The sequence below is a fragment of the Canis aureus genome, chromosome 3, assembly GCF_053574225.1.
Source record: "Canis aureus isolate CA01 chromosome 3, VMU_Caureus_v.1.0, whole genome shotgun sequence".
In the NCBI taxonomy this organism is placed as follows: domain Eukaryota; kingdom Metazoa; phylum Chordata; class Mammalia; order Carnivora; family Canidae; genus Canis; species Canis aureus.
Genome location: NC_135613.1, coordinates 27,600,994 through 27,627,051, shown reverse-complemented (window position 1 = coordinate 27,627,051; position 26,058 = coordinate 27,600,994). Strand labels below are relative to the sequence as shown.

Here is a 26,058-nt window from a genome sequence, read left to right as displayed (position 1 = left end):
AATTATATTCCACATAATCAAAGTGGAAACACAGTATTTAATACAGTAATTAATAACAACATTGTATCATTTAAAGATTTTTTTAAATCAACTTTTCTGCTTTTGGGATACACACACATAGACTTTAAGACTAAAGACTAAAGACTGTTAGTCTTTTAAGACTTTGCTGGGCCTTCCTGTCTATAATAGCAGCTGTCCCTGCTATAGGCTACTCATGTTGGACTTTTTTAGAGAGCATAGACTACAGGTAGAACTAAGGATTTTTTACTTCATGTGAGGAGGATAGTGAAGTTGAAGAATTAGTTGATGTTGAACCTTCTCCTAGCCAAAGCGCTGAAGCTCTTGTTGACAGCTAAGGTGCAAAAAGCCCTAATCTGGCAGTGGGAGAAATGGACATTTTGGGGATCTGGAGTTTCCTCTAGGAACCATCATAATTTTTCTGATGTTTTAATCATTGCCATTGTGAACTTTGCAACCTTCAGAACTGTGCTTGTAAGCTGCTTTTGTTAAATGTCTAAGGGAAAAATTGTTAATACATTTATTTAAAACACAACTTTTGGAATCACCCAGAAAGATCAGTAAAGACCATTTTATTAAACTTGGCACCATTCTTAGCTGGTGCAGTGGTTTCTGGAAGTCCTTTATTCTTAGTGGTGTACACTTTCCCACCCCTTTTCCAACTGTGTGTCTGCCATGTCTTCTCACACTTAAAGGGTTTTGCTTTCTCTGGCTTAAAGTGGCTTAATATTTGTATTCCATCGATCTTTTCAAAAAGAGACTCTCTTAGTGGTGCCAAGTCTTCATTGTTAAATATCAACCATGGCATCCTGTCATAGTATATAAGCTGAATATTTGGGAGGTTATTTCAGTTATATATTCCCTTGCCAAAAAGCATTTGGCATGAACACGTGATGTAATTTGTATATACGCACCTTTTTTTTTTTTTTTTTTTTTTTTTTTTTAGTGATTTAAGGGAGCTTACAGAGATACCAGTGTGCCTCATTCTATTGTGCTTCACTTTCATGCATTTCACAGATAAGGCATGTTTTACAAATTGGAGCCTTTGTGGCAACCCTGTGTGGGAGGGAGCAAATCTTTCAGTGCCATTTTTCTTTCTTTTTTTTTTTAAGATTTTATTTATTTATTCATAGACACAGAGAGAGAGAGGCAGAGACACAGGCAGAGGGAGAAGCAGGCTCCATGCAGGGAGCCCGATGTGGGACTCGATCCCGGGTCTCCAGGATCACACCCCAGGCTGCAGGCGGCGCCAAACCGCTGCGCCACCGGGGCTGCCCTCAGTGCCATTTTTCTAACGGCATTTGCTCAGTTCATGTCTCTGCCACATTTTGGTAATTCTTGTAATATTTCAGATTTTTTTAAAAAATCATTAATTTGTTAATGGTGATCTGTGATCAATGATTATGACTTGCTGAAAGCTCAATTGATGGTTAGCATTTTTTGGCAGTATTTTTAACTCAGTTGGTATATATATTTTTAAGACCTAATGCTGTTGCACACTTAATAGACTACAGCATAGTATAAAAATGACTTTTACAGACACTGAGAATCAAAAAAATTTGACTCACTTTATTGTGATGGTCTAAAACCAAATCCACAATATCTCCAAGGTATGGCTGTGTATATTACACAATGAAGTAAGATAAAAATAGATGAAGTAAAGAAGAATAAGGCCAAAGGAAAGTGAGGGTACAGGAAAAGGAAAGGGAAAGTGGGTTCTCATGAAGTTAGTAACATTCATTCCATAAATCTCACATACTTTCTCGAGGCAGGCCATAAACTGCATTCTGGGATTTTGGCAATTATAGATGGGAGGTAGGGTTAATTTTGTCTTTCTTACACCTGACATGAATTTTCTTACATTCTCTTGTAAGGTCTGACAGTCAACCAGGACTTTTCAGTGCTGTTGGGAGAAGCCCAGATGAGATGCACTGAATGATATTGAAGCTGCAGCTCACTATTAGTCACATTTAACATTTGGGAAGTGCTCAAGAGCCTGCTGAGTGTTGGCACTAATAGCATGAAGATCATGTAGCTCATGATCATGGAGACCATCACTGATGATCTTGTCCCCTTCCTAAATAGATTGCCCTGAAGTCAAATGACCATCTTTCCTTTGCTTTTCTCTGACATGTCTAGACATGGGTTAACTTGCAGTAGGCAGGCAAGGAGGTGCCTTGACTGGCAGGAAATAGTTATGCTCCGCCCCCTAAGCAGTGTAGCACAGAGGCTCATTACAGTTATGGCACGATACTTTGTTAATAGCATCTTTGTTTTTTTACCTTTGTGGGTGGGTGCACTGACAAGGCCTGTATGATCTTGCTTGATGCTTTATTTCAATAAAGTTGCTTTTGTGTCCCAACAAATTTTAGTTTTGAAAATACCATGGTACCTATAATTTGTTTCATTTTATATTGTCTTGTAAGCACTGAATGTAGAGCATAGCTTTGGACATATGACGTATAGAAAGATCAGTCAATGCATTTTTATTTTTTTAAAAGATTTTATTTATTTATTCATGAGAGACACAGAGACAGAGAGGCAGAGACACAGGCAGAGGGAGAAGCAGGCTCCATGCAGGGAGCCCAATGTGGGACTCTATCCTGAGTCTCCAGGATCATGCCCTGGGCTGAGGGCGGCGCTAAACCGCTGAGCCAGCCGGGCTGCCCAGTCAATGCATTTTTAAAAGTACCTACTATATGTTACCTGTTCAGCAAATTATAACATCATTGAGGAAGGTAAAATATGGAAGGAATTTAATCAGAGTGGATGTTTATAGGAGTTAAGCTAGTGATGCTAACCTTATATAACATTTTTGTAATATTGAACGTAATGACAAATAATATAAGTTCTTCCAAAGATGTTAAATTAGCATTCATCAACTACCAAAATTAACTTATTTCTATTTTTTTCACCTTTCTTTTCCCCGACTTCTACCCCCTCACACCTGATCCCACTCTTAGCTAGCCTTCCTCTGTCTCTCAACAACTACTCAATATTCTAAATTCTCTGAGCCTAACTCAGGTCTTATTAATGAAGCCTTTTCCCTCATCTCCCAGCTTAGATTAGCAGTTCCTTGTTGGGCAAGGTGGCACCTAAGCTATATGCTTCCCTCCTTCACAAGCATAAAGAAATCTGGGAGTTGGAGTTTCATGACTATGGTTAGTTGACTAGCAGATTACTTAGGGTGGATAGCGTGTGAAGAATGTGATGGGAATGTTTCTTCAGGGCAAAAGCACACTTGTCTCTGATCCTACTTCTTGCACTCCGTTCAGTCTTGTCTGCTAGTCATTTAGACACAAATGACCCAGGATTTCCCATGTTCAGCCGTTCAGGGTCCCTAGGGGATTGGGGTTTTCCTGTAAGTGGTTTTGAAGAGTCCTAGCCTATACCAGTGTGAAATAGCTAAGTCTACCACCTGCATCATTCTGGCTCTCTCAGGATTGGCCAGACGCTCACCATCTTGGAATGTGTATGGATAACAGTTGTTTGCTTTGACAGAATACAGTAGGATGAGTATTTGTTTTATTTTTCAGCTGTCCCACTGAGTAAATAAGAATTCTCAGGTAAATCACCTGCTATCTCTGGATCAGTGCCTTACCTGTGTTCTAAACCTATTAGGAGTGGTTCAAGAGATTAGTGGTCAGCATCATTAGTTTCTAAAGTCAGAGTGCCCTCCATATGGTAAGTATGGGTTTGGGACGTTTTTGTTTCAGAACGCACGCACGCCCTTGTGTCGTTCTTTCTGTGGGCCACAATCAAAAGCTATTGAAAGCCCCTGGACCAGATAATTCCTGCATGCTCTTTAAATTTCAGTGTTCTGTAGTGATTCTCTTCCATGGGGTGTGTGTGTTACGAAAGTTGGTTCACCTAAGGCTGAACAAGATACTTCTGTGGGTACAGAATTCAACAGCAGACGGTCTCCAGATCAGCTGAAGCTCAGTATGCCTTTTTCTGATTTCTTCAGGTAGTCAGAATGTTTCAAATGAACACGACAGCCTATTTCCACAACAATTTATCCCATGTTTCTTAAGGAGATTCCAATGATAATTTTGTGCTACCAAGGTATATGTAATTAATATCGAATTGAATATTTTTTTTATTTGTGAGAACAGACTTTCACTATTTAGTGAAAGGAACCACGTTTCAGTTAACAGAGTCACTATAGACTCCTCTCTTAGCTGCAAGTAACAGAACTCCAACTCCAGCTGGCTTTAAATGTATTGACTGTTAATGAAGTCCAGTTTTGGAGTTATCTTCGCTACACTTGTCTATGTTGATTTTATTCCAATTTCCACAGTGGTAGCAAGATGGCCCCCACAAAGCTCCAGGCTTGTATTTTGCCAATTTAGCAAATATCTCCGGGAAGACAGCATATCTTTGCCAGTTGTTCCAGGAAATGTTCTGTTCCTGGCTCAGCTTGACTCATGTGTCCAATCACTGGAATAAGAGGAGGCAGTACTCTCATTAGCAAGACCTACCTCTCCCTCCCTGGAAACAATCGGGGTCGGCATCACCTGAACAACTCATAGGGCAGGAACAGCTGCCAAAGGAGAAACAAGGTGCGGTAGCCAGGGAGGGAAGGAAGAAGGGATGCTGGGCAGGCATAGTGTGAGGAAACCGGTACTTTGTGATGTTCAGCCTGATGGTCATATTCCTAAAGAAAACAGCATTCATTCTGAAACCACAGAAGCTCATAATAAGGCTGAGTCCCTGATTTTATTGTTATGGCCTCATTTTAAATAAGAAGACATCAGAACCTTCACCATTTAATAGGTGCTGGCTAACAATTCCTGACCATTTTCAGAAAATATGATTCAAGTCCTTAGTATATTATACACTCTGGTTGGATTAATCAACAAAGAATTCATTTAAATAGCTTTTTGTCTTGTCTAATGAAAGAAACCATTCATTCTGCTCTAGCCAGAATCCATGCCTCTGGCATTTGTGTGTCTGTGTGAAAGATATTTTATCTAACAATGTAAAAAATAGGAAGGTCCCAGCCTAACACTGATGGTGTTCTAAAAACATAAGTCAATTGAATAATATTTCTTAGATAAACTGTACAACAAATGGTAGGTGTGTTCCCAGGCTAGCCTGAGAAGAAGGGATGGACAGAGAGGTTAACGAAGTGGTTATATGTGTCCGAATTTGTCCAAAATGGAATGGACTAAACCATCAGAGGAAGAAGAGTCTTCTAGGAAGGGAGAAGGGAGAAGGGAGATATCAGACAAAGAGCTTCCCATACTAGTCCCTGGGTGATGTTCACCCTCAACCCACATAACTTTATTGGGACCTATGGCTGGTTGGCATGGCACCTGAGCCTTGCCTGGTGTGTGAAAAAGGGAAATGAGTGTGGAGCAGGCATTTCCTCACCAGACATTGTCTGTATCGGGGTATTCTTTAGGATTAGTTTTAGTTCTTAAACTCTTCTGTGGGAACATTAATTACAAGAAATGCTTATAAGAAGCTCCTCTAACTTCATACAGAAAGGTTCAAATAAGTTTAAGAAATGTTCCTACCAGCAATTTACAGCATATGTTAGCATGTTAAGGTTCAGCAAAGTCACACATTAAAGAAAATCAAATGTATTTAGTTGTGTTTAACCTAGTAAAAACCTCAAAAACATCTCAACACAATTTGTTTTTATGGTCTACTGGGTAACATCTTGTGGGAAATTTTCTGCAGCATGCAGTTTGGGAAATGTTTCAGTGGATCATTCACAACAATATCCTGAGCCTCGAACTCAAGGCCCTCCTGTAGGTCCATGAGTCCCCTGATATTGAATGTACAATTTTGTACAGAGGTACTTTTCTAGGAAAGGGTTTGTAGCTTTTATCACTAATGAATGATGAAGGGTAGGAATCACTGTTCTGGGTTCTTTCTAAAAGGGAAGTCTGGCTTCTCCTGTACCTTTTACATCTGCAGAGGGACATTACTCAGCAGGCAGGGTGTCACTCAGGGGTATTTTATTTTATTTTATTTTATTTTTTTAAATTTTACTCAGGGTTGTTTAGTGGCAAACAGGCAGCTGACTGGTCAATTGTTAGGCTTATTGTCAAATAGATTTAAACACTGGGAGCTGAAAGAAATTGCCTATGTAGGACACTGCCTTGTCGTTAAACTCCAGATATATTTATTCCCCAACGAACAAGATGTGTTATTTCATTGCAGTAAAAAGGTTTGTTTTAAAAGTTGAGAGCCACTGACCCGCAGAAGAGAAATCCATTGAGAGCTCCTTAATGATAAACTACTAAAAACCAACTAAATACAGAAAGCTCTTCTTTCAGGAAATTGAAAACCATCAACTTGCCTACTTTTAGATTTAAAAATCAGGATCATAAAATACTGTTTAGGAAAGAGTGAACAGTAAAAAACAGACATGCATGGAATAGTTCAGTCTCCCCTTGACAAACTAAATCCTCAGAGAGCTCTCAAGTCAGTCCACACCAGATCTTTGTTGAACTGCTTCTGTGAAATAATGTTTGGTGTCTACTAATACTAAAAATGGTGATAAATAGTCCTTGGAAACCCAGTACTGCCTTTATTGCAAGGATGTCAAAGTCTGTGACATCACATGCTATCCAAAACAGCTGACTGTGATCTTGAAACCGCCTGCCGTTTTGCTTCATTTGCCAAGTTCAGCCAGATCTCACATAGCTTTACATGAGCTTTATTTTATTCTTTCATGAGTCTCAATCTTACCTAATCTATTATTAATCATAAGTGTTTGTGTCAGCTGCCTCAAACAGACCTACCAGAATCTAGGACTGGTACCAGTTAGGCAAGAGCAGGGAGGGAAATAAAGAGGTTGAGGAGGGATGGGGTTGGGGGCCGGGAAGGTAAATTGGGAAAATGAGGAAGAGTGGGGAGAAAATGAGATGGTGGGAATGTGTTAGGGGTTTGTGAGGGATGTTCCCCACGGTTAGCACCTGCTGCCCTTTGAGTTGATTATTAACCTTTTGTTCCAGTATTTACTCCATGACTAGCTATGCTCCAAGTGGCGTGATTACAGAAGCCTGCTTTGGGGCTTCCATGAGGATAGCAAGACCAGGGCAGCACCCTCAACTCTATGAAATCAAGTGGCATCCCTGTTTAGTGGCAAGCATGATACTTTATTAGCCTTCCCGCCTAGTCCAAGGGATGTTTGAATACTGGCCTCAATAATATATTCGTTCAGGCCTCACTGATTTGGAATTTGCAGAAATTTGAAGATTTCTCTGGTCCAGGCATAGACAACGATGGGAGATGTAGCACACAAGTGTGGGAGTGAGTGGCATGTAGACACAGGAGAGCAGACCATGGTGCGTTCCAATGTGGCAGGTGGGCCAGGAGCCAAACTGCCCTCTCAGGGATCATGATACTTCTAAAAAGGAGCTTAATGGTTAAAATTTTTCTAAAACCCTGGTTTTCTCCCTTGGGAAATATTTTTATTTCTGAATAAAATGTTTAAATGGTATAACTTGGATTTTTAAAAATGTTTATTCTCTATTGTCAGAAAGGCCTATGATAAATTGCAAAATAGTATCCTTAAATCATTTTACCTATCAAGACCTACCTTAAAAAAAAAAAGACCTACTTTATCATATACCCAATATTTTAAAATTAATATTTTAAAGTAATATAGCTGCTTTCTTTAAAATATACACATTTCAGTCTATTCATTTGGAAATGGTGTCCTCACCAATATTCATTCCAGATATTTATCCATCTAGCATTCTGAAAAATCTAGCATTCAAAATCTAGCATTCTGAAAAAGTTATTACCATAGTTAATAAACTTTCGAGTTCTAGAACTGAAACCTCTCTATGGAGAATCCAGTGTTTACCAAAAAACACATATTTTTGGAACATCTTGGACTTTAACTCTCATGAGTAGGCAAGACAGTTGGGAATGTCTGTGCAGATGGCATTCCTGCAATTAGTTCTGAGAACAAAGCATTGCCAACAGCAGGCCTCTAAATAATGTATGCAGAATGAGTTGGACACAGAGAAGGACTCTTTCAGCTAGAATCCTGAACGAATGGTTTTTCAGATATTGAAAGTCACCAGGAGCTCAGGGCAAGTAACATCTATTATGATTAGTAGAATTAGCTGAAAGCAGCCAGATTTTTTCCCCCCTCAGGTACCAGGTAGCCTATGTTATTAGCCAAGTCTTTCTTTCTTTCTTTTTCTTTCTTTCTCTCTTTCTTTCTTTCTTTCTTTCTTTCTTCCTTCCTTCCTTCCTTCCTTCCTTCCTTCCTTCCTTCCTTTCCTTTCCTTTCCTTTCCTTTCTTTTCTTTTCTTTTCTTTCCTTCTTTCTCTTTCCTTTTCTTTCTTTCTTTCTTTCTTTTCTTTTTCTTTCTTTCTTTCTCTCTTTCTTCTTTCTTTCTATTTCTCTTTCTTTTTTTAAGATTTTTTACTTTTTAAAAGTAATCTCTGCACCCAATATGGGGCTCAGACAACCTCAAAATCAGCAACTGCAAGCTCTATTGACTGAGTCAGCCAGGTGTCCACAAAATTTTTTTTTCATAGAGTTTTCAGCTCCCTCCCACTTCCTTACCCCCACAATGCCTCCACCCTGACTTTGTTCTGGAATGCTACTTTTAAGGTGGAAACTACCAAATGTAAGAGTTACTGTGTACCAGTCTCAATCAGATGTTTTGTTTGTTTCCAAATGCCTGGTTCCTGGTACCTTCGGATGAGATCAGGTAAAAGGTGGCCCTGTGAGAAGGGAAAGGACCACTTTTAGTAACTTGGCTGGAGAAAAGCTCACAGCAGAAATGACTAATACAAACATATTTTATGGTACAGAATTTCCTTTGCCTTGTCTTCTTTAAAACTCATGTTTTCTATTTCTTTTGTGTGTGTGTGTGTGTGATATTTTCTATTTCTAACATGAAATGAAATCACTCCTTCAGTAAATCCATATTGAGGGCCTACTATGTGCCAGGCACTCCTCTAGGCCTTGAGAATATCTCAGTGAACAGATTGATCATAGCTGCTGGCTTCACAGAAGCTCATAAGGCTTCTCTTTACCTTTACATCAGACTGAGGTTCTTGAAAAAAAAGGCTGCCATCGTACTGGTAGCTACGATGATGTGGTGCGTTTTCTTATACACCGTTGGATTGTGAACATCTGCAGGACCTCTGTACACTAGTGCCGAGCAGTCGTGCTTTAGGAGTGGGAGTTGACTAGGCATTTGCAGAATGAACCTGTTCTGGCCCTGATCCTTTGTAGTTCTTCCCAAAGGTTTTTAAGTGTTTGGGAGTTTTTGTTCTTCAAACTGCACACAGTGGATCAACCTGCTGGTGGGTCATTAAAGTATCTTGCCTCCTGACACTTCTATGCAGTTTGTAGCTTCTCTCTGCACTGTCAGTTCTTGGGTGTTAGGATTTTCATTTCCCATTTTCCTGTGTGCACTTACATTTCATTCCACTGTCACACCTTGGCATCCAAGTGAGGGAGATGGTTGCTTGCCCCTGAGTCTCACTGCAGCACTCTTCTTTAAAGACCTCATTAGTCTTAGTAGTGATACGCTCCCCTGCTCTTCATTAGTTTTGCAGGTACTACTTTTGAACATCTCAGTTTGTGCTTGTAACATTTCTTATTTTCATCGGCTACTGAAACTGTTGAGGCAGTGCCCTTCAAATACATTGCTTTTGGAAGTTAGCAAACTTACAATGTTCTACTTTTCTGTAGGCTGTGAAGGTAGGTACGGAATCAGCATCAGAGTTCCTGATTTCCATTGTTCTCCCACCAGTTAGCTGGAGTTTTACTATGCTGACCTCCAGTCGGATTTGCTACTTTATTGACCATGCAGTCGGCTCCTGAATTATTTGGGGGTGCTCTTACATGCTTTACGCCACATGGCAGTATAGTTGAGCTCCTAGGGTGTTCCACCAAGCCTTCGTGTCCTTGGAGAATAGGTTTGAAATTCTTGCCCTTATGCACCCATAGCTCTGGCCTTGAAAGAGTTCAAGGGAGAAATAATCATACATTTGCCTTCCTCCTTGTAATGTTTTGTTTCCTCATGGCTGTGAGTTGTTTTTGCAGCATCCTAACCAATTTTTTCCTTCATGTGTCCAAGACTCTGAATTTGTGATTAGTGTGAAACACAGACCAATGAGAAGAAATATGAATCCAAAGTCACTGCAAGTGAAGACAGTCTAAGAGGAATTGCTAATTTCCATTTGTCTTGGTATATAGAGTTGGGAAGTTTTTAAAAAGTGGAGTATGGCAGTTTTTTTTTCCTGAGGCTAAATTTAGCCATTGCTTTGGAAAATCAGAGTGGTACAGCTTGTGCCTTATCTCTGTCCGGCCCTTACCCTTCCCTCTGCACTTGGACATCTTAAATGGCTTGCTGGAGAGGACAGCTTCATGTGCTCCAGTGGCCCCATTTATTCTGGGAAGGAATTAAGTGACTTCATTTTCCCTGTCTTTCCGAGCTTCCTAAAAAATTTAGGAGACTTCCTAAGCAGCAATTGCAGTCCCTACAGAAATAGTTCAAGTCATGCCTCCTTTTGCTTCATCAGCTCTTCCTGCCAGTGCGGCCAAGGGCTGTAAATGGAATGAGAGATGGCCTCTCATTCCCAATCCAAATAGCAACAGGAGGGCACATGTGCACTTGAGCTACAAATAACGCGTTTTAAAATAGCAGGTGGTATTTGATGATTGCTCCTTCATTCATTTACCTGCCAAGGCAAAACTTTTTCTCCCATTCTGGCAGCAAGACTGGAGGTGGCTCAGATCAAGCAATTGTAGCAACAAGTTCTCGTGATTGTAGATATTCGTGAGCCGATTTTCAGGCATTCAGATGCATGCATACTTAATGAGGCTGTTCTAAAAACTGTTTTTTTTAAGACAATAAAAATTTCATGTTTACACTGATGGGCTTGTGAGGCACTTTTGTAACTAATTGTAGACATTCCTTCCATTAAGATGTGCTGCCAGCTATTTGTGTTCCAGATATTCCATTTTGCCAGGAAAAAGTGGGAATACATAAAAGGTAGGGATCTATATTTTTAACGTGAAGCTCAGTGGATAAAGAAGAGTGGCACTGCTGTGAAACCTCAGTTTGTGTCTCTAAAGAAGTCAGATATTTCTCAGCTCTTTTGCCAGAGTCTTGCACCAATGCACTGGAGGTACATAATTTCCTTACCTGAGCGGAAAGGCAGCCAGCCAAGTGAACTCCTAGAGTTTTCTCACATACTTTCAAGTCCGTTCCATTGGATTTTTGATAATTCCAACCATCATCTTCACTGGAACAAGTGGTAGACTGCTGATTGGTATACAGCCCCCCTGGAGTCCACTGTGGCTAGTGGAGGTCGCTCAGAGACCTTGTCCCAGAGTTTGGATGACCTCATCCATCACTTGGCTTCCAGACAAAGCTTAAATTAGAAAATAATGTTCTTTACCTTTGACTGAGCACCCACTCTGTATCTGGTGCCAGGGTGCAGACAAGTTCCCTACTTTCAAAAAGCTCCCTCTAGTAGAAATGACGCATGTAGGAGAATGACTCTACATTCATTTGCTGAGGACTGTTAGGACACAGGGCAAGACATGAAGGCTCACTGGGCATAGCAGAAAGAACATGGGTCTGTAGTCCAGCTTGTGTTCAAATCCCGACCCTGATACTTAAAAGCAGTATGACCTTGGGCAAGCAGCTTCAATTTCTTCATCTGTCAAATGAAGAGGAAAGGCTTTCTTTTGGTTATTTTGAGGACTAGAAATAATACATGTGGAATGGCCTGCCATGGATGTTCAGTAATAATACTGAAGTAATGTGTGAGCCATGCTCTGAAGAGCAGCAAAGTTACCAGGTGGGCACAGGAAGAGGTTGACATGACCAAAGGTCCAGAGGCATGTAAAACCCCCAGTGGATTGAAGAACAGCAAGTAATGAGAGAGTCCCTAAAAAGTAGCCTGAGACAGCTGGTCAAGGGCATTCTATGCCATGCCAGAGAACTTCAGTTTTGTCTTGTAGGTCAATGGGTGAAGGAGACTTACGTTTTTAAAACGAGATTATCTAATATAATATCAGAAGCTTTCTCATGTTGTATTGTTCAATATAGCCATGAAAATTAATTAGGTTCCAAGATTTACAGAGAGGTAATCTAGAGGAAACAGGTACAGCTGGGTGCTGAGAGCTTGGAAAGTCTGGCTATTAGTTGGTTTCCTGATGTAGACACTTTCTTACATCAGATCCTTAAATACTTGGGATTATCCACTTTTACAGAAGCCAGCACCAACCTTTCTAAACTTAAAACATACTGTGGGAAGTCTGACTTCATGAAATTTTCTGTCTTTAAAACTTTGATATTGTTTAGGAATTTTAAAATTTTAGGCAAATATTAACCTGGGACATTTTAAAATGAGTCCCTTTGAGGGTTGGAAATCCCTATCAGAGAAGAGATGACCCATGACTGCTGCTATGCCTTATGTCACTTTGCATAACAGCACCTAAGGGGAGGCTGGGACACGGTGAACCCAGCAAAAGAAAAGGGGATATGAAGCCCCAATGAACCATCCATTGACCCTCCAGCCAGTGATTGGCTGGAAGTGTTTCTTCATCTTCTTCTTGACCTTTGTAACACTCAAAGCTGTTCTGGGACCATGAGCATTTTTTCTGTATGTTTTCTAATGTTGGGGAACTCTAAGAATTGGAGTATGACAAGGTAGTTGGATAAACTACTATGCTATGTTCGATACCTATACTTTTGAGTGACAGAAATTAGACTTCTAGATTTCTTTTTTTTTTAACTTTTTATTTATTTATTCACAGAGTCACAGAGGGAGAGAGATTCAGAGACACAGGCGGAAGGAGAAGCAGGCTCCATGCAGGGAGCCTGACATGGGACTCGATCCCGGGTCTCCAGGATCACGCCCTGGGCTGCAGGCAGCGCCAAACCCCCTGAGCCACCAGGGCTGCCCTAGATTTCTTTTTTGTAGTTTAATACGTCAGTGAGATTTCTTTTCAGCATTTAATATATTGGTTTATTATATCCAGGTAACACATAGTTACTTCCACCATCATCTTATCTACATTTAAAGCACCCCCTGGAAGGCAAGGATGGACACTGCAATGTTGCATTAGAGGTGTAGATGTCAACATTGGCTCATGTTTATTTCAGTGTGTTACAGATAGATATAGAACAATTATAGATGTGTTAGCTTACATGGGTTACACTTACATGTGTTTCCTTGCTTTATCTGCTGGGAGGGCCTGGAAGCAGTGATGCCCCAGCAGCAATGAGCACACCCGGAGCCCGGTTCTTGGCTTCTAAATTCCATTCTCCAATAAAAGGAACCAGAGTTCCTTAGAGAAATTGCTGATTATAGAGCTGGGACAGGGGAAGTAAAAGATGAATCTGGGCATCTTATAATCCCAGAAAGTAAGGAAGTGCCTGAAAAAGAAGGGAAGAGGGTGAGGGCTTATCAGACAGAGGACACAGGAGCCAGCGTGAAAGAGTTCCCATTGGCCAAAGCTGCGACAGTTTGAGCAATAAACTAATATAGTATTGGATTATGGCCAAAGTGTAAAGTAAATATGCATGAGTTCTTATAGATATAAATAAATGGTTGATCAAATAAATTCAAAAAGACAAGTCTCCCTTATAGGAGAACTCCAAATAACATATGTGTTCCCAGGAATACATGGATGTACTCCCTCATCCATGAAGTAGAGCTTTATTTCCTCTTCCTTGAGTGTGGGCTGGACTTACTGACTTATTTCCAAAGAGTTGAGTATGGAAAGACAAAAATGATAGCCTCATCATAGAGCAGTCTAGCAGACAGCACCTTCACCGAAAAGCAAGGTCCACATCAGCAAGACATCATATACGGCAGATGTTAGGTGATGAGCAGGGTGTTCGACCTCTGTGATATTCTCCCTGAAAACTCATGAGTCCAGTCCAATTGTTAGAAAATGCATCAGACAACTTGAACAGAGGGACATCTACAGAGTTCCTGACTGGTGTTCCTCAAAACTGTGAAGATTGTGGAACTAAGGGCTACAGAGAAGACTGTCACATTAGAGGAGAGAGAGGGTGTGGAACAGCTAAATGCAGCATGGCATCTGCAGTTGGATCTCAGAAGCAAAAAAAGTACCTTAATTCTATCGGTGAATCTAATTCAAGTCTGTTGTTGAGTTAGTAATGAAACTACTGGGTTTTGACAGATGCACCACAGATATGTAAGATGTCACTGTTAGGGCAAGCTAGGCGAAGGGCTTGTGGGGCGTGGGTGCTGAGGGTGAGGCAGGCGCCCCGCTGAGCATGGAGCCCGACGCAGGGCTTGATCCCAGGACCCTGAGATCATGACCTGAGCCAGAGGCAGATGCTTAACTGACTGAGCCACCCAGATGCCCCTAAAATGCATTTTTTCTTAGTAAGAATCTCACTGGTATGACTGGGTAGAAGGTCCTAGTCAAAGAATCGCTAAGACTGAAGAAAGCCTCACCACTTCAAACAACTTTATGTAAGTTTATCTCATCCCCACAAAAACAATAGGATAGTGATATCCCCCCCTTACACATGAGAAAACAGGTGCAAAGTGGTCATTTTTTGAAAGTCACGCAGCAACAGGTTTAGACCTGGAGCTTTCATCTTCACTCCCATGCTCCTTCCACTCCGTTGCAGCTGCCCAGGCTAAAAATGCCATTTCTGCTAAAAGGGGTGCAGTCCATGAAGAGGCTGAATGAATCATGAGCCAGACTCCTGCTGCAGAGCCATCAGGATTATTTACTTTCTGTCTGGGCTGCAGGCACATGTGTGCATGTGTCATGAATGTCATGGGAGGGAATTGCTGTGTATGGTTGAAAGTCCTTCTTCCCTGAAACCATGCAGGTAAACAGACTGCTTTAGAGACAAGCAAGACACAAAGACAGACATGTGGGAAGACACCCCATTTAGTCAGTTGAGAGGTGAAGAAAGCAATGAGGTGAGATTCGATGGGGAGATAAAGTAGTGTCTGCTTCATTATGGAGAGTGGTACAGGTGGGTGGATTTTAAATAGTTTTAAGGTTTTGTCAGATTTTAATTGGCTGTGTATGTGAGAAAAAAGTGTGCAACCCAGTGTTGTTGACAGAGCTAGTGTGGATGGACCTAGCATGGTTTACATGAGGTAATGTCTCGTGTGTCCATGCTGGGCAGCAACCCGTGCATCTGTTGAAGCAGGGGGTCCTCAGACTGCCCTTTAAAGAACACTCAGGTGGAAAGACGATTCATTCTTATGCAGGGAGGTGGTGGAGTCTTAGAGCAGTTGCTCCTGAATGTGACCCCGGACCAGAAGCATCAACATCCCCTGAGAATTAGAAGTGCAACCTCTGGGCCCACCCATACCTACTATGAAAAACTAACTCTGGGATTGGGGCCTGCCCATCTGTCTTAAGAAGCCCTCGTGGTGATTTTGATGCCACCTAACAAAAAAGGAGGGCAGGGACATCTTCGCCAATGTTCGAATGAATCAGTCCCAGTGCTTGGTACGTAGTAGGTACTCGATGAACATTTGTGAATGAATAAATGAATCCTGAAATCTACTTTTTTACTCTAACATCATCAGAACTTTTTGTTTCTCAGTAATTATATTCCCTTTATCCCATGACCACACATAATATACAATTAAGGCAATAGTTCTGTATTTTTCCAGTATTTTACAATACAGTTTCCACATCATCATAAAACTGTAAAACCAAAACAAGCATACAGTTGTTGATTTTGACTTGCCAGTGATGGAGACATAAAGACCATCACTTCATCCATCTGAGTAAGCTCTGTGGACAGGGCGGGGCCCTGGCCCTGCACAGAGGAGAGGAAGTGGGATCAGAAGGCTCTTCTGATTCTCGGTCAACACAGTACAACAGGCCTATACTCTATGGGACGCCAGCTCAATCATTTCCATTTGAGGTTGTTTCGTATTTTAATTATCACTACCTTCCCCCTTTCGAGTTGAGAGGCTCAGAGATGCCATTATGCAAGATATAATTTTGTTAAGAGGCAAATAATTGCTTCTGAGTATCTTCATGAAGTGCTTCTCAGAGCAGCTTAATAACACGAGAGCTAACTGCATGGTTAGCTGTGGGGATGGTGCTGAACAGATAGCCCAGAAAAAGCGCTGAGACTTTGGTGGCAGTCACGGAGTTTTAACTATCAGTGTTTTGATCTGGAGACACCATGGGCGAGGCCCTGTTCCATAATGGGCAGGGGGACCAGCAGGCATGAGAGGCTGACCTCACCGCAGCAGTGCATTTGCCAGAACAGAGCCATCTCCATAGGACCAGGTGGCAAGGCAGGCACCCCACAGCCCTCCACCGGGGTGGAGTGCAGCTGGGCACTGCCCTCTCTGCCCTTCTGCCCCTATGCGTGACACGGAAGGTTAATGTTGGCCACCGGGCTCCAGACAAGTGCTCCAAACAAGCAAAATGGATTCTGAACACTCGTTTAATAGTTGCAGATTTGTAGGCTCACAGAAGAAATCCTCAGTAGGCGGCTCTGAAGCTTACCCCATGTCAGTGGGATGCATGCATATCTGTGAGTAGATAAAGGGCATGAAGGGGAAAAAGCAGGGAGAGTTGGCATAACTGCCATTCTACTTGGAGTCAACTCTAATTGAAAGGGAAGATTCTTAGTCTTCAATTGGCCCCACAGAAAGGAGTCCTGCATTCTGCAAAGTGTCCCTTTTCTAATGGAGAGGGCATGGAATAAGGATTCTGGTAGCACTCCTGAAGGCATTAGGGTCACAGGATGACAACGACCCTCTGAGTGCATCACACTGACAGGGTACTTCCCGTAGATGACCAGGCTGCAAGATGCTCAGCAGCAGGGGCCTCAGGGTTTGCTGTATCCATGTGTATGTTTGCCATGGGCACACGGACATTATCTTTCACTCTTAAAGGAGGAGGATTTTTCTTTTCATGTTATTCCTGGAAATAGCTTTATTAGAAAATAATATCACAATCTTTGAAAAGTTATCTTCCTCCTCTGGCTTTATGGTTTAGTCAAGTGGAATCAGTTTGACAACCAGTCAAGCAGGTATTTACTGTCATGTTGCTGTAAGAAAAAGGTTCTCTTTCCAGGGGTAGCCCTAATTCTGTGCATCTTCTCTTCCCACAACGTCTTCCTCCTGCTAGTGTCATATAGGGGTTAAGCTCCAGGCTCCGGAGCCGGAGAGATTAATTGTCTTATGCCTCAATTTCCTCCTCTGTAAGAAGCAGGTAGGAACAGTGCCTACCTCACGATAGTTGTGGAGAGTTAGTGGGTTAATACTTGTAAAGTGATCAAAATGGTGACTGGCACATAGGAAGCCTTCCCTAAGTGTTGGTCCTGCCCGGTGTTTTATTTCTTTTAGAATCAGTGAGCATTACTCACTGGTGTTGGGATTTGTAGTCAGGATGGCCAGGTATGCTGATAAAATACTTCCTTCCTGGGTTCTTCCTTTTCATGATTCAGGTAGTTCTGTATCAAAAATAGTCATGCCATTAACAATTTGGGGACCAAATAGGCCTTCACAGCTACTCAGTCAAAATTCCTAGTGACATTTAACTCGTTTGTTGGAAGATGAGGTGGAGGAGGAACTTACATGTTTGCACATTTGCACACACTCAATCCTTACAACCTGAGGTAAGTATAGTTACTTTCTCCAATTAAGAGTTGAGGAAACTGAGGCACTAAAGGTTTGGTTGAAAGCTGCAGGGCTCTCCTGTGGCACAGCCAGCGTTCCTAACCATGTCCTATCGGGTACTGGCTCCCTTCCCAGCTTCACCCTCTGTTTTCCTCTCTGCTGGGGTTCAGCCATCCACCTTCTGCCCCTCCAGTGCCCTGCCTCAGGGCCTTTGCATTTGCAGTAACTCAGCCCAGCTCTTAGAGACCTGGCTCCTTCTCATTAGTCAAATTCAAGTGTTGCCTTTCCTGACTTACCTAAATCCTAGCCCACCCTATTGTTCCTCATCACATTATCCTTCTTGCTTCCCCTACTGGAGCGGGGAGAGGCCTTTTTAGACCAGGTTACTATTAATATCTGATACAGCATTATTTAAAATTTGTTGAATAAATATAGGTGCTAATGATTTTAATAATGGTCTTACTCCTTTCTTACATATGCATGCAACCAAAATCGTGATATGCATGTATGCATGTGCATGCACACGTATGTGGATATAAATGCATGAATGTGGAGAGAGAGGGAATCTAATCTTGGTAATAATGGTACAGAATCAGACTTTTCTGAGTTACAATCCTAGCTCCAATGGTAATGGCCTGATGTTTTTTCTTATGTAGAGGTGAAAGATTTGGTTGTATTGGTCTCAAAAGACTGTGTTATGTGTCATGTGTTAAAGGAAATGTGTAAGGGTTTCAGCCAGTGAATGATCAGCAAATAAAATCTTTTTTTCCACAGTGTTTGGATAAAACAGTTACTACTCTGATAACCAACTAGCTAGATAACTTTTATATATACACTGGCACACACACACATCTTCCTTTCTTCCATTGATTTAAATTAAATTGTAATCATATCATTTATTTGTTCTAGGGGCTTACGTATCAGATCTCTCTAAGGCTTCAATTGGGGAATTTGGCAAGGAAATCGGGTGCCAGGAACATGAAACTAGGACTTTGACAGAAAGGGATTTTCTGTTCCTTTAGCAGAGAATTCTGATCCACTGTAGATGCTGCAAGTGTTGTGTGAGGCATCAAAACTCACTACTACGCCAGAGAAACCTGGCCTGGACAAACCTCTGTGATTCGGTTAGGCTGACGGCAGTCCTGCAGGCTTGACTAGGCCGCATGTCGACTGCTCTTCTTCTGGAACACGACCTCACTCTTCCCTGTTCTGCCCTAGATAACCAGTTCAGGATGTCCATCCTAGAGCGCCTGGAGCAGATGGAAAGGAGGATGGCTGAGATGACGGGGTCCCAGCAGCACAAGCAGGGGAGCGGAGGAGGCAGCAGTGGAGGGGGCAATGGGACTGGGAATGGAGGAAGCCAAGCTCAGGTATGAACCTGCATTGACCATCACCTTTTGTCTTGTTTATGTCTTACTGATCAGGGAGGCAGTGGGTCTCAAGTCCCTTGTCTGGTAGTGGTATCATTCCTGGACTAGTCCCAGGGAGTATTTCATAGTCTTGTGCCCGAGTATTAAAACCTATGTAATAGTAAAGAAGCCTCGAACTGTGGGGCCTTCCCAATATTGACCTCCCTGGGCCTTAAATCGTTATTATTGATCTCAGAATTCACTGCTACTGCCTGGCTGTGGGAGTTGAGGGATCCAATGAAAAAAAGGCCCGATGGTGACTCAGTTCAGATGGAATCTACTTTGTATTCTGTATTCTTTATCTATTTTAAGTATAAATATGAAACATAATTTAATTCAGTAATTCTGAAGCCTTTTATAAACTCAAGATGACCAATATGAGATGGACCCAGAGAAACTGCTTCTGTAATTATTTGGTGGGGAACAACATTATCCATTCTATCTTGTTTCACATATGCTTCTTCATATATTCCATGAAGATTTTGCCAAATACAGGGAAATTACTAGATTTTTTTAAGGGTCCCATTAGCCTTAGAAACTTTATATAAATTTCATTGAGGATCTTCATTTCGAGAAAATATCCTGGGCAGCAATTATTTTTCAGGGCCCTAAAGACAAATGTAAAGGGATGGAGAGTGTTCCTATCTCTGCCACTGAGTTATTCTCTGCAAGCCTAAAGTCATTCTTCCTTTTTCTTTTCAAAATGAATGATGATTTCCTGTGAGCAGTTATGTTTTTTGGTGAACATTTTGAGTTTTACGATCCTTGTAAATATCAAATGCTAGTAATATTTTAACAATAATCATAGGTAAAAACAAAGCATTTTATAGACCACATCCAAGAAACTAACCCCCTTTACCTCAAGTTTTCTTCTTCTTTCTCGCCTGTCTTTAGAAGTGAAGAAGGACTCGGCACACAGTAAAATATGATTAAGGCTGGAGTAGGCTTCTTTTTCACCTATATTCCTAAACTTTAGGAAAGAAGCAACCATTGTTTAACGAATCTCATGGCTCAAATAACAGATTCCCATGAAAACCTTTTCCTCACACCAACCAAGGTTGCATGAAGGGAATAGAATTTAATGTCATCTTACAGCTCCACCATTCAGTAACGGGCCTCCTATGACCTGATCCCATATTAACTACTATTGAAGACTCTTTCATCAATTTGGGTTGGCTTCAGTACATCTCTGTGTCCACCTTTTGTGATAAAGATCTGGCAGTTTTTGTTAATGCAAAAAATATATACATATATAAAAATATTCCCTTCTTGTTCACTAACCCGTAACTTCTATGTGCTTGTGAAAGTTCTGTTTGGTACGTGTGGGGCACCTCTGCCTGGGCCTTTTGAGTCAAGGTCATTCTACTGCAGGTTGGGATCACCAGTCTGTGCTCCATTAAGATGTTTTGACAGCCTTACGGAGGACATTATATCTGTCATCCACCTTTTTATTTTTATAGGCATTTTTTTCCATACCTAAAAGTAAAAAAACAATGGAAAGCAACAATATTTCTGTAGTAATTGAGTTTTGTGGGCTTTATTACTGGAAAAAAATACTTTTGAGTAACTCCAGAGATAAGAGTCAAACTGGAAGTATTTATTTGGGGGGAATGTTCAGCAGAGAACTGCCATCACAGAGACTCAGATAAACCTCTGAGGTTACTAAGTTTGATTCTATTCTTCTTGCTTTACAACTGAATCAAGAGAAGAAAACCATAGTTAAAATTGGTGAATTGTTCTTTCCTGTATGCCTCTATGGTTATTAATAACACATCAATTTCAAGATCTCCAATGCTTTCCCCAAAGGATGGGATTGTTATTGGATTTTCAAAAGTGTTTCTGTGGGGGGAAAAGATTCCCCATTTAAGTGACTTAATTCTCCTTAAGGAAGAGTAGGGGAAGCAAAGGTCCAGGTATATCTGCAGATCCAAGAACTGGGATGACTACCCTGCTTTGCTCTCTTACCAGTTCATTCATGGTCTACAGTGTGTACTTCAACTGGAGGAAGTAGCAGTAGCACCCCCCCCTTTTTTTTTAAGCAGTATATGCTTTCCCTGAGATGGGTCAGCATGATGTTCATAATCAGAGTTTCAGCTGTGATTGACTCTGGTGTTCTCAGAGTTATGGGAAATTACCCTGTGCCACAAGTATGGACAAGTTCTGCTGAGCTAAACCAGGCACATCCTAGTCTCTGTTTTATGATGCCTCTTTATGTGCAGTCTGTTGATTCCCATTCTGAGTGGCTAACCGTAAAGCATTTGTTTCTCCTACATGAAAAGGCTGACTTGACGGGCAGTGGGGAGGGGAGGCCATTGGTCCTCAGTCCTTCATACCTGCTTCCTCCTCCCAGTGTGCTTCTGGCCCTGGAACGCTGGGGAGCTGCTTCGAGAACCGTGTGGTTGTTGTGTGTGAGAAGATGATGAGCCGAGCCTGCTGGGCAAAGTCTAAGCACTTGATCCATTCAAAGACTTTCCGTGGAATGACCCTCTTGCACCTGGCTGCTGCACAGGGCTATGCCACCCTCATCCAGACCCTCATCAAATGGCGGTAAGACGGGGGTGTGGATGGCTGGGGCTCATCCTTGCTTATCAGTTTGCTTCTTCTTCTTGAATGTTTCCACTGGGAGAGAGAAATCTGGCCATTCAGGGAACATGACCATGACCTGTGAACAAAGGGCTTTCTCTGAGGATAGTTTGCAAGGGAAACTTATGAATTTCTGCCCAAGAAATGCGGAGTGAGGTACTAACTAAATGTTGTACTTCCTGTTTGCTCTGGACCACTAGGCCAAACCACCCTATGAAGTTAGGGACTCTATTTCCTTGCATTGGGAAGGTACCCAGTCAGGTGCTCCTTTGGTTTCATCTTTGCAGGTTTTATGATATTCTAGTATCTCTCTTGAACATTGGTTAACTGTGCAGTAATTTCTGGTGCTATCCCTTACAGCACAAAGCATGCAGATAGCATTGATTTGGAACTGGAAGTTGACCCCTTGAATGTGGACCACTTCTCCTGTACTCCTCTGGTAAGGAATAGGTCATTTATTCGCTGAACTATTCTTCTAAACTGGCATGGGAATATGGTAATATGGACCCATTGAGATTGCCGGCAAGGACCAATTTGTCAGTTGGCAGCCATAGCAAAAGTAGAATATGTTTTCTTTTTAACTTGTACTGAGAAAGTTTGCTTCATTTTCATGTTTTCTAGATGTGGGCATGTGCTCTAGGGCACTTAGAAGCTGCTGTTGTGCTGTACAAGTGGGACCGTCGGGCCATCTCTATTCCTGACTCTCTAGGAAGGCTGCCTTTGGGAATTGCCAGGTCAAGGGGTCATGTGAAATTAGCAGAGTGTCTGGAGCACCTGCAGAGAGATGAGCAGGCTCAGCTGGGGCAGAACCCCAGAATACACTGTCCTCCAAGTGAAGAGCCTAATACGGATAGCTGGATGACCCAGTGGCATAGTGAAGCCATCAACTCTCCGGAAATACCCAAAGGAGTCACCGTTATTGCAAGTACGAATCCAGGTAAAAATTCAATATTATTACTTCTCAGAACTTGACAGATTTCCCATTTGCTTTCATGCAGCTACCCTCAGAAAAGTCCATAGGATATTCATAGGATATTCACATATATTTAAGGGCTTGGTTTTGTTTTGTTTTTTATACCTCCAATTTTTCTTTTAGCTGTAAGAAAGCCTACTGCTTCCCCCCACCCCTCCCAAAAATATATGCAGAAAGTAGTGGGAAACAAAAAAAAAAGAAAGAAAGAAAGTAATCTGTTTCCATTCAAGAAAGAAACACTTATGGAGGAGGACTATCTGAATACAGTATATGCTGCTGGGGAATATTTAAATGTTAGGGACATGTCTTAAGTTCCAGCTTTGCACTTTGTGTCTCTCAGGCATAGGGAAAGTGTTAATTCTTTAGGATTCCTAATTTTATCTCCTGTCCTGACTATCCTTTCTACTGTACTTTTCAGAGCTGAGAAGACCTCGTTCTGAACCCTCTAATTACTACAGCAGTGAGAGCCACAAAGATTATCCAGCTCCCAAAAAGCATAAATTGAACCCTGAGTACTTCCAGGCAAGGCAGGAGAAGCTGCTCTCCACTGCACTGAGTCTGGAACAGCCAAATATCAGGAAGCAGAGCCCTAGTTCTAAGCAGTGTGTCCCCGAGACAATCAGCCCCAGTGAAGGAGTGAGGGACTGCATCCGGGAAACCTCCCCTCCCACTCCAGAGACTGCAGGATTCCAAGCCTCTGGATCTCAGCCTGTAGTAAAGTGGAATTCCAAAGATCTTTACATTGGTGTGTCTACAGTACAGGTGACTGGAAATCCGAAGGGGACCAGTGTAGGAAAGGATGCAGCACCTTCACAGGTGCGACCACGGGAACCAATGAGTGTCCTGATGATGGCTAACAGAGAGGTGGTGAATACAGAGATGGGGTCCTACCGCGATAGTGCAGAGAGCGCGGAATGCTCACAACCTATGGATGAGATACAGGTAAGCGCGGATAAGGTAAGCCTGCAGAGGCCAGGGTGTCCGTCTCACCCCCTCTGTCTTTACAGCCAGCTCCCCCAGGCCACGTGATCTGCTCAACCAGCAAAGGCTTAAACATACGATCTTGGGCATAAGAATGCTGGAGTGCCGCCTTTGTTCGGGCCACGTTTTCATCCTGACTCAAACATTGTGAATAGGGCCTGAACACTCGTGACCTGGGTCTCAGCAAAGCCTTCCCTCTTCACACCAGCTCCTCAAAGCTCACTCAGAGCTCTCCATTGCTCTTCTGCTTCCCTCCTGCATCTGGGGAGATTGACTTCCCATTTAAGTACTAGTTTCATAGAGTCACAGCCTGGTAATCGCTAAAACAGGAGGTCTGTGGATGGAATTTGAATGACCTAAGTGGTTTGATGAGCACAGCTGTCATCTGGCCATTGTAAAGGCATATGTGGTGTGAGGCTCTTAAGGTGCAGTGGAAATATCCCTAAAGCTGATAACTGGCTATCTTATAATAAACCTAGAAACTCCAGCATCCTGTTGGGGCATTAAACTTGCAGTGGATTAAGAGAGTATATGCTGCAGTAAACTTGGAAGCTATTAAGCAAGCAAATTCCATTAAATAAAATATACTATATAGGGGATGACCAAATGAGTAGCCAAAAGAGTATGAGTTTGACTTACTCTCTTTCCAAGTTCCTATATGACCCAAAACAAATGTAATGGGAAAAAATCCCAGGAGAAATTCAGTAGGGCACCAGGCTTATAGAACTGGCACAGGAAGAAGGGGCCTGGAGATCCCCTGTCCTGGCCTGCATTCCCAGAGAGAGGGCCATTGCTAAGCTGCTCCTTTTCATCCTCAGATCCCCTTCCTGCCACCCCTGCTGTTAGCACAGAGTGACAAGCTTGTGTGCCCCATTCCTCATGGGTGGAGTGGGTGTTCCACCACTTGTCTCCCAACCACTGCAATTGTGGGGAGGCCCGCCAGGGAAATCAAAGAATTTGTTAGACAAAGGGTTGGCAAAGTTTTTCTATAAAGGACCAAATGGTAAATATTTCAGGCTTTGTAGGCTATATTGGCTGTCAGGACTGTTTAATCTGCCTTTGTAGGTCAAAGGCAGCCTTAGGTAATAATGAATGAGTGTGGCTATGTGCCAGTATTTACACAAACAGGTAGGTGGCTGGATTTGGCCATATCACATATCAATACTAAGCAACCTAGGACAATATTTATAAACATAAACATAATAAATCACTAGACTGTGAAAATCAGTGCTGTTCACTGGAGTTCTCTGCAGTGATGGAAATGATCTGTGGTTCTGTGTCTGTACTGCTCATTATGGTAGCCACTGGCCACACGTAGTATCCATGGCTGAAGACGAAGCCAGTGTGACTCAGGGACTGGATTTCTGATTTTATGTAAGTTCAATTAATTTAAGTTTAAATAGCCGTTGGATAGCAGAGCTTTGTAGTGGTTGGCCTTTGCTAAGATGGGGTTGATGCAAGAAACACAGAACAACCTGAAAAGTTTTACTTTATATTTTCACTGAGCCTTGAGAAGCAATATTTTGCTAAATTAAGAGCATACATCTATAAAAAACCAACAGTCTCAAGTATTCACCCAAATGAAAAAATAAACATGAAAAATAAGTAATTCAAAAAATAATGAAATAATTCGAGCCAGAGTTCATGGAAGAGTGGACAATAAAACTAGTAAAACTGATACCTCTAAGTACTTATTGACAGTGTAACTATACCTACAAGGCACTTGTTAAGAAGGGATTCTTTAAATAGAGGAAGAATCATATTTTAAAACTAACCTAGAACTAATATCCTTATTATTTTAATAAAATGCGAGTAGTAGGGAAATAAAGAAATAATGAAGGGTATTAAAGCAGCTTTCTTGTTTGGGAAAGATCACAAATTTTTTTCACTTGTATTATTGATAGGTAAGTATAGGCTGAAATAGGCTTGTTAGAAATGTCAGGTTAATAGATTGCATAAAAACAATCTATAGAATTTCTAAGTCATTGAAGGGAAAAAAGGAATTGGGACCCATTTGGGAAAAGTTCAGAAATGGTGAAAAGTAAAAATGCAACAAAATAAATAATAAGCAGAAAACATAGTGTAGGGATATTTTTAAACATGATTTATTCCCACTTTGCTAGTTAGCAATTCTATTAAAAGATGCTCAGGGGGATCCCTGGGTGGCTCAGTGGTTTAGCGCCTGCCTTTGGCCCAGGGCGCGATCCTGGAGTCCCGGGATTGAGTCCCATGTCAGGCTCCCAGCATGGAGCCTGCTTCTCCCTCTGCCTGTGTCTCTGCCTCTCTCTCTCTCTCTCTCTCTCTCTCTCTCTCTATGTCTATCATAAATAAATAAATCTTAAAAAAAAAAGATGCTCAGAGTTGGGTTAAAAAAAAAGAAAGAAAAAGGCGGCAAAACATACTATGTGCTACTTAGCTTAGCACATAGTATGTGCATACTTAAAAGGCGATGACACAGAAAGAATGAAAAGGAAGCCATGGGCAAAGATAGAACAGG

General features: G+C 41.8%; 1 protein-coding gene across 20 annotated transcripts in view; it reads left to right on the top strand.

Moving 5' to 3' along the window:
- The window catches only part of CAMTA1 (calmodulin binding transcription activator 1), an 847,309-nt gene that overhangs the window by 797,710 nt on the left and 23,541 nt on the right, over positions 1-26,058 (top strand). For 17 of the 20 annotated variants that reach the window (XM_077891382.1, XM_077891378.1, XM_077891377.1 and 14 more), the window contains 5 exons: positions 18,834-18,985; positions 21,375-21,571; positions 21,968-22,046; positions 22,229-22,544; positions 22,999-23,522. In XM_077891382.1, coding sequence (XP_077747508.1) covers positions 18,834-18,985; positions 21,375-21,571; positions 21,968-22,046; positions 22,229-22,544; positions 22,999-23,522 — 1,268 coding nt within the window. The remainder of the gene's footprint in view (positions 1-18,833; positions 18,986-21,374; positions 21,572-21,967; positions 22,047-22,228; positions 22,545-22,998; positions 23,523-26,058) is intronic. The other 3 variants (XM_077891386.1, XM_077891384.1, XM_077891383.1) reach the window with 1 other exon arrangement.